This window comes from Diaphorina citri, unplaced genomic scaffold (genome assembly GCF_000475195.1).
Source record: "Diaphorina citri unplaced genomic scaffold, Diaci psyllid genome assembly version 1.1 scaffold2902, whole genome shotgun sequence".
NCBI classification, from domain to species: Eukaryota; Metazoa; Arthropoda; class Insecta; order Hemiptera; family Psyllidae; genus Diaphorina; species Diaphorina citri.
The window spans coordinates 17,609-26,445 of NW_007380315.1; the positions used below are offsets into that span (position 1 = coordinate 17,609).

The following is an 8,837-nucleotide window of genomic DNA, read 5'->3' on the forward strand; positions in this document are numbered from 1 at the left end:
GTAATTAAATTAGAAACATTGTTACGATTTATTAATACATCATTCGACTTGCGATCGTTGACGAGGTTTGTTGTGATTTAGCGGATTTGTTAGTAAAAACGAAGGAGTCTAGTTTAAGACCGTTAGTTGACGACCGTAGGCCCGTCTTGAACGCATTAGTGAAGTGGTCATTGGGCCATAGGTCCAGTAAGATAGATATGAAAGTTGTCCTGTTCTTCAAGTTACGATAGGTTATATATCCTGTGGATGTACGGCTAGTTATGGTAGTAGTCGAACATTGAGTACAGACATAGGCTAGTGTTCTAACTGAGGCGAGTGTAAACAGGCACCAAAAAATAAAAAAAAAAAAAAAAAAAAAAAAAAAAAAAAAAAAAAAAAAAAACAAACAGACAGAAAGTCAAACAAAGAATTGGAATGATAAGAGCTAGTTACTAGTTAATTCAATAGGGTGAACTTTGTCCTAAACAGATAAGGGTGTGAACCTTATCTTAAACAAAAGGTTCATTCCATCAAAACTAAAAACACAATTGAAGAAACCAAGGAATAGGTCAAGAAAAGGCTAAAAAACTAAATACCTCTAATACTGGGCTACTCACTTGTTTGGAATAAAATCTACATGTCACATCAAACTCTTGTCTGGCCAGTTGACTATCAGCATCCCAAGGAGCATACAACAGAACAACAGAGATGTCAGATTTGAACCCCTGTTGCATTGCAACAGCTAGGTTCCCCTCATAGAAATCCGTAACACAGGAACTGTTCGTGAAAAACAGCTGGGCAGGACTGACTTTGTTGGTTTTGGTTAGCCTGGAAAGCAATATAGTGATGATACTAGGTCAATTTTAAAATTAAATAAGGATAACCCATTTTTTTTCTGTCCTTTGTAGAGGTGAAACATTGAACATTTGCTGGTCTGAATTGAAGCATGCCCTGCATCCCTCTTCAACTTTAAATGGAGTAGAGTATGACAATAGAGCTGGAATCAGGTTGTTGGTTTTCTCTTTAGACCATTTAGACCTGCCTCGGTGGTGTAGTGGTCAAGGCGCTCGCCTGGTAAACAGGAGGGCGTGGGTTCAATCCCAGTCGAGGTATGGAATTTTGTCTAGTGATGATGAGTTAATGAGATGAGGTGGCATACCTAGTCAATTTTAAAATTAAATAAGGATAAACTATTTTTTTTTTTTTTTCTGTCCTTTGTAAAGGTGAAACATTGAACGTTTGCTGGTCTGTATTGAAGCATGCCCTGCATCCCTCTCTTCAACTTTAAATGGAGTACAGTATTACAATAGAGCTGGAATCAGGTTGTTGGTTTTCTCTTTACACCATTTTTTCCCTTGATTATTTAAGAAGAGGAGACATGAAACTTACGATGTCACAAACATAGCATAGTACACAACCAGAGTCAGAGCTAAACATATGAATTCCTTGCTCATGATGGTATACAATACTGATCGTGAGCTCCAAGAGAATGTTTTGATTTTTGGACTTGTTTGAACTGTCTCACTAGTTTTCTTCTTGTCTTCTTGACTATCAGACGAGTCATTCTCGGAGAGTAGCATGAGCATAGCCAAATGGAATAAAGTGTAAGTTAGGCATTAAAATTATTGATGGTTTAGAAAACACAGAACAGTGGAGAAATCTGAAACAAAGAGGAAACACATTTTTTTTAAATGTTGTCCACATAGGTAAATATTTTTCTAGCCAGCCTAGTTAGCTTAGTTGGTAGTGCGTCTGCCTTGTAAGTGCTAGGCCGCGGGTTCAATTCCCACCAGGGGCGGATTTTATCCTAATTGGGATAATGTTCGTTCTCGGAACGGCTGGAAAACAAGTCAATTTCCAACTTCTAAGAAATATCTATCACATGACACAAAATCACAAATAGTCCAAAACTGAAAACTGATGTGACTCCTAAAATTAGGTACCACAACTCCATTTCATATGGAAGTTTAAACTCCCCCTGCCCTGTTGATAGATGATAGCAGCCCACACACACAATATCAACAGGCAACTAATAGCACAAAACCACAATCATGTATTGACTGCAACTGATAAGACTGTGAACTTCAAATGTCAGATCTGAAGATTGGTGGTTCACATTCAAGATAATTCAGCACAGTGGTTCAAAGAATATTGACTGTTATAAGCATTTAACTAAATTCCTATTAACTAACACCATAACTGCAACAAAGGGAAATGGAGCTATAATCAAAGACAGTCTGACAGTCTCTATACTTACCAAACTGGAGCATTGTAACTTTTTGCCTACAGGTAGAATTTCAGTGGGATGTTAATCTAGTCAATACTCAATAGTCAATACGAGGCCTTACACACATTTTAAGATATTTCTATTAGATTTTTTTTAATAGATGAACAAAATAACCAGATAAACCGAAATTCGAAATTAACTTGATAAAGTGTAAAGTGACAAACTTCCAAATTTGCTAAGTTCCTATCCTAACTCCCAACTCTCCCAAGACACTTTTTGGGAGAGCAGTTTTTGATAAAAGGACCTATGTCACCTATGAGAAAGAAGGGGGACGATTTGTAAACAAAACACGAAGCAAAAAGTCGATAGTCGATCGATTCACGGGTTGGAAAACCTCGCGCCGCGCCGGCAAGGAATATTTTTCATACAGAGATGATCTTTTGTTTTTTTTCTGACCGTGAGATCTTTTTTTTTGTAAACAAAAATCGCAGCCACATCCAACGTGTGTGATTTATCAAATCAATCCTTTCTTTTTTTGAGCTTTTGAAGTTTGAACTTTCAGCATTTAATTTCAAAGGTATTTTGTCCTTCTCTATTAGTAGGTAAGCTACATAATTACCGTATAAAATACTTACCAAGGTTCAACTGTAGGTACAATTTTACCTACCCCACTGAATGTGTTAGAATAGTTCTTCACATCAAGTCATACAAGCTGGTGATCTACTAAAGTTTCTGACTTCATAGAATCTTGATCTTACATCATGGTGCTGGACTTGGACCTGTTTCGCACAGAGAAAGGAGGAGATCCAGAAAAAGTTCGTAAAAATCAAAAGGACCGATTCAAGAATGTTGAACTGGTTGATAAAGTCATCGAGAACGATCTCAAATGGAGGCAGTTCAGACACAAGGCTGATAACTTCAATAAGTTCAAGAACTTATGCAGCAAAGTTATCGGTGAGAAGATGAAAGCAAAAGAACCTGTTGGTGACAGCAGCACTTTGCCTGGTAAGTCAGAATGAGGTACCCCTTGGACCAACTCCAGAACAGAAAATTTTAACTCTGATTAAAAAAAAAAAAAAAAAAAAAAAAAAAAAAAAGGGGCGAGAAGGGCCCCAGGGCCCGTGTTGTGTTGGAAATTAAATTTTATATTTTTATTTACATAATTTGAATCAAAGGAATCTTAGGAAACTCCCCAAGCCATTTTAAGCCTCCAATGAATAGTTACTCCCCCGCATAAATTTTAATTTAGAAGCTGTTGATAAATATTTTTTTTTTTTTTTTCCCCTCGTTCTTATGTCGGGACGAAAATCTTTGTATTTCCTCTTTGAAAAAAAAGGTGATGCGAAAAGTTTAAATGTAAATTATTACTTTTTTCACTTAACAGAGAAAGAGATGGTGAAGGGCGTCCCGATTAACAAAGGAAAGAAAGAGGCATCCGTTAGTTCAGAAAAGTAAAATGAAAAAAAAAAAAAAAAAACAAAGAAGAAGACCAAAGCTTTATCAAAGAATATCAGGTCATTAACACCCACTGAAGCTTCTATTCCATAATATTAATTTTATTTAAGGTACCCACTCATTGGTTTTACTTAATGTCTCCCATTTCCATATCTACAGGGAACCACTTGCACCCATCCGTCCCTGTTAGCAACAATGAAGATGAGAATGGAATTGTGCGAACCAAAGGAGATACAGAAGTGAGGAAAAAGTACTCTCATGTTGATCTAATCACAATGATTGATGGCGTGGATTCTGAAGCTGGAGCAATAGTTGCAGGTGAGCTCATGGTGTACTTCACCCTGGGTTTAAAAAGAAAAGAAGGGAGATGGAGAAGAAAAGAGATTAGAAAAAAGAAAGACTTTTTGTGCACAATAGGTTCTATTCTGCTTTTTTTTTTTCAATTAAGTGTTTCATCACTAGGGATATTGCAATATATCTAAAACCAATTAATATAAATGCATTTTTAACTGATATATCAATATACATATAAAGATAAACAAAGCCATGTCCTGGGAAAAGTTGACTTTTTTGAGTTTTTCTTAACTTTTGTGCTGTTTTTTTTCAATTAAGTGTTTCATCACTAGGGATATTGCAATATATCTAAAACCAATTAATATAAATGCATTTTTCACTGATATATCAATATACATATAAAGATAAACAAAGCCATGTCCTGGGAAAAGTTGACTTTTTTGAGTTTTTCTTAACTTTTGTGCTGAATAGCGGCCAAACCGTACATTTCTTGACCTTGGGCCCCGAGAAGACTTTTGATCCACATTTTATAAAGAACCTCTGTGCCAAGTTTGAGCCACTTTTGGCAAAAACTAAAGTCCTGGGAAAAGTGAACGGTTTCGAGTTTTTTCAAAACTTTTGTGCTGAATAGCGGCCGAACCATACATATCTCGACCTTGAGCCACAGAAGACTTTTGATCTACATTTTATACAGAACCTCTGTGCCAAGTTTGAGTAACTTTTGCCAAAAACTAAAGTCCTGGGATAAGGGAACGTTTTCGAATTTTTTCAAAACTTTTTTGCTGAATAACGGCCAAACCGTACTTTTCTCGACCTTGGGTCCGAGGCGACTTTTGATCTACATTCTATAAAGAACCTCTCTGCCAAGTTTGAGTAACTTTTGCCAAAAACTAAAGTCCTGGGAAAAGTGAACGTTTTCGAGTTATTCCAAAACTTTTGTGCTGAACAGCGGCCGAACCGTACATTTCTCGACCGTGAACCTTATCCTAAACAAAAGGTTCATTCTATCAAAACTAAAAACACAATTGAAGAGACCAAGGAATAGGTCAAGAAAAGGCTAAAAAACTAAATACCTCTAATACTGGGCTACTCACTTGTTTGGAATAAAATCTACATGTCACATCAAACTCTTGTCTGGCCAGTTGACTGTCGGCATCCCAAGGAGCATACAACAGAACAATAGAGATGTCAGATTTGAACCCCTGTTGCATTGCAACAGCTAGGTTCCCCTCATAGAAATCCGTAACACAGGAACTGTTCGTGAAAAACTGAGGAGACTTTTGATCTACATTTTATAAAAAACCTCTGTGCCAAGTTTGAGCGACTTTTGGCGAAAACTAAAGTCCTGGGAAAAGTGAACGTTTTCGGCTTGTTGGTCGATTTCAAGGAAGACCAAGTATTCAAAACTCAAAGCAAAATATTAGTAAGTAATGTATGTTTTGGCGATTCTCTCCATATATTATGATTTTTCTATTCCCATTTCAGGTGGCAGGGGCTATTTCTTGAAAGGCCCTGCAGTGTGCTTGCAAGTGGGTCTAGTTCAGTACGCACTGAGCAAATGGATAGAGAAAGGATACACACCTCTGTATACGCCATTCTTCATGCGGAAAGAAGTGATGCAAGAAGTTGCCCAGCTGGCTCAGTTTGATGAGGAGTTGTACAAGGTAAGAACCACAGTCTTCCTAGGTCAGCTCTTTGACTTCTCTGTACTTACTTCATGATTCTCTCTACTTTGTAGAAGCTTAACCCATCCTTTAGGGTTAGGGCTATCTAGCCCCTACATCTACTTAAGCCTGAGATTGGGCTTTTTGTGTATGAAGCTAAGCTGTTTCCTAACTAAGCTCGAAGATCCGAGCGATCTTCAGTCTATCTAGCCCTTACATCTACTTAAGCCTGAGATTGGGCTTTTTGTGTATGAAGCTAAGCTGTTTCCTAACTAAGCTCGAAGATCCGAGCGATCTTCAGTAGCTTTTTGTTAGGTTTTGTCCATGGATATAACCCTACAGTAACACCCGTATTTATGAACAAAAATTCTCGGTCTCAGATCAGTCTTAAACAAATTTTGGTCAATCAGATGTTTGGAATTGATGCTTGAGCACTTGCTGAGAGCCAGCATGTGGGACATGGTTGGTGGTTCTGAAACAACAAAGGAATAAGGCATTAGTTAAGCTTAGAGAATTAGAGGCAAGTCTTTATTTTAGTTGTGTCTTGGACATGAGAGATCTGTCTTCTTCTGGAATAGGATCTAACTTGCCAAGAAGGTAAACATAAAATTTAACCCAAGTTACCCATTCATATTCTACCCTTCCATATTCTTTTTTAGTGTTACCCTGTTACCGCCAGCCTAGTTAGCTTAGTTGGTAGTGTGTCTGCCTTGTAAGCGCTAGGCCGCGGGTTCAATTCCCGCCCGGGGCGGATTTTATCCTGATGGGATAATGTTCGTTCTCGGAACGGTTGGCTTTCTCCTATCCTGTCTTCCTTCTCTCTTCGATTTTGGGACAATAAGACCATAGAAGTTACAGTTCCCTCTGTCAAACCTCTTTAAAAAAAAAAAAAAACATGTAAACTTACTCTATGATTGTGTTATTGCAGGTGATTGGTAAAGGTGAGAAGGTGGGTGATTCTGCGCCAGAAAAGGACGAACTGGATGATAAATATTTGATAGCCACCTCCGAGCAGCCAATCTGTGCCGTACATCGAGACTCTTGGCTGCCTGAAGCTAGTCTACCTATCCGATATCTGGGAGTGAGCACTTGTTTCCGACAAGAGGTGAGTTGTTTGGCTAGGGGATGTTAAACAGAGAGACTAGTGTCTAGCTGTGGGGCTATAAACAGGGAGAAGAACAGCTAACCCTAACCAGCCTAGCTAGCTGGCAGTTTTCAAAGGGTTCTCTTTGCTTTTAAAGAACAAGCATTTATGATATACATCACTACTTACTCATTTTCTTCACGAGACTGAGTGGCTGTTACCTAGGTATGAAAACTTACATTAGTCAAAACTCTCCAGGATCTAATCTCACACAGGGAGTTGTGTAAAACTGTTTCCACAAAACAATCAGAGCACAGAAAAATTAAAAATTAAAATGGACTAATTTTAAATAGAAATTAATTAGACAATTTTCTAAAATAAAGGGAAGAGGGAAGAGGACCAAACCGTGTAAAAATTGGGTAGGTTAGGTAGGTAACTGATAAGAGTAAGAGAAAGGTGATATGGTGATAACGATGAGAAATTTTGAAGGTTATCTTTTTCATTTGAACTGCACAAGATGCGGCACACGGAACGGCAATTATCGCAATGAACATTCCTTGCCGGCAAAATCACGGAGGTTCCGATTGACTGGATTGTTTGGAAACTCGAGAAAAAAGTGCAGCCGAATTTTCGTAAACCCTGCTTATACTGCCAGATGAGGCTGAAAAGTCCCTTTACTAAACAAGGTCTTATGTATTTGGTACAATATTTGGAATATCTCGAACGGACTCAAAATTTAATGAGAAATTATCCTTTATGTGTTGAACATTTTTGCCAAGTTTCATCAAAATCGGATGAACCGTTGGAGAGTTATCGTGGGTGAAACATACAAACTTAATGCAAAATCATCTTCTTCTTCTTCTTTACCTTTTCCCACTCAAGTGGGGTCGGCATTTTTAGTCAACAATTTCCAGGAACCTCGATTGTGAACTTCATTTTTTTGAATACCTGGCTAGGTTTTTTTTCTGATTTTAGTGCATGAATTCAACCAACTTTTAAGAATCTGAAGATTTTCTGTTCTTAAATTCAGGATCTGACGAAAAGTAAGTTGTCCATGTTTTTAAAACTTGTACATTTGCCTATTTACCCACCTATTCCTACTAATCTAGCTTTATGTACAAGAAGCCTTCCAAAAGAGGAAGAACATTTAGTTGCAACTAAACCTACTCATGAAAGAAATATTGAAGGAACACAAATGTGCTGTTTTTGTAATTTTCAATCCACCCTTACCTACTTCCCTACTTGGTCAAATTTATTGAGACCTTTCTGCAATAATAGTCTAACATAGGGTGCCCCGAAGGTAAGACATCCCTAGGTATGCAATAGGCATTTGAATTGATCATCAATCAAAATCGAAACAAACATAATCCCCCTTTTTCTTATGCTCTTTTTCAGTGGAGAGAGACCCAAACAAAAGAAGAATCAAGCCTCCAACTCAAAACTATTTGGATTTTGAAGATCTCTATAATAAACACCCTATGTCACCTGCGATCTGGTTAGATCCTTTGTGACTCGGTATTGGTATTGTTTTAAGTAGTTTATTCAACTTCATCCACACTCGTTTCTTTCTCCCAGGTATCGCCTACCGTGTGGTCAACATCGTGTCGGGCGCCCTGAACCACGCCGCCGCCAAGAAGCTCGACCTCGAGGCTTGGTTCCCCGGTTCCGGGGCGTTCCGAGAACTCGTCTCCTGCTCCAACTGCCTCGACTATCAGTCGCGCCGTCTCCTGGTCCGCTACGGGCAAACCAAGAAGATGAACGAGAAAATCGAATTCGTGCACATGCTCAACGCGACCGCATGCGCGACCACGCGTGTCATCTGCGCGATTCTCGAGACCCACCAGACGGAGACCGGGGTTCGAATCCCGGACTGCCTCAGGAAGTTTGTGCCCGCTGTGTATGTGAATGAGGCGGGGGAGATTCCGTTTGTGAAGACAGCGCCGATTGATGAAGAGGAGACGAAGAAGCAAAAGAAACAGAAGGAGGGGATGAAAAAGAAGTGAATGGGGGCAGCTGAGACTAGGGGTCAGGACCCCAAGGGGTACAACGGAGATTAGGGGCCAGGGCCCTGTTCCCTAATGAACCTCGCAGGCATTTCACACTTCTCCAAAGTTATGATGTAATATTACTGAAG

The 8,837-nt window shown here is 38.9% G+C and overlaps 1 protein-coding gene across 1 annotated transcript in view; it reads left to right on the plus strand.

Moving 5' to 3' along the window:
* LOC103519717 (serine--tRNA ligase, cytoplasmic) overlaps nt 1–8,837 on the plus strand; it is a 10,215-nt gene extending 1,378 nt beyond the window's left edge. The window contains exons 2-8 of the mRNA XM_026831116.1: nt 2,999–3,211; nt 3,591–3,657; nt 3,741–3,979; nt 5,441–5,619; nt 6,548–6,736; nt 7,734–7,746; nt 8,279–8,837. Coding sequence (XP_026686917.1) covers nt 2,999–3,211; nt 3,591–3,657; nt 3,741–3,979; nt 5,441–5,619; nt 6,548–6,736; nt 7,734–7,746; nt 8,279–8,706 — 1,328 coding nt within the window. The 3' untranslated portion in view covers nt 8,707–8,837. The remainder of the gene's footprint in view (nt 1–2,998; nt 3,212–3,590; nt 3,658–3,740; nt 3,980–5,440; nt 5,620–6,547; nt 6,737–7,733; nt 7,747–8,278) is intronic.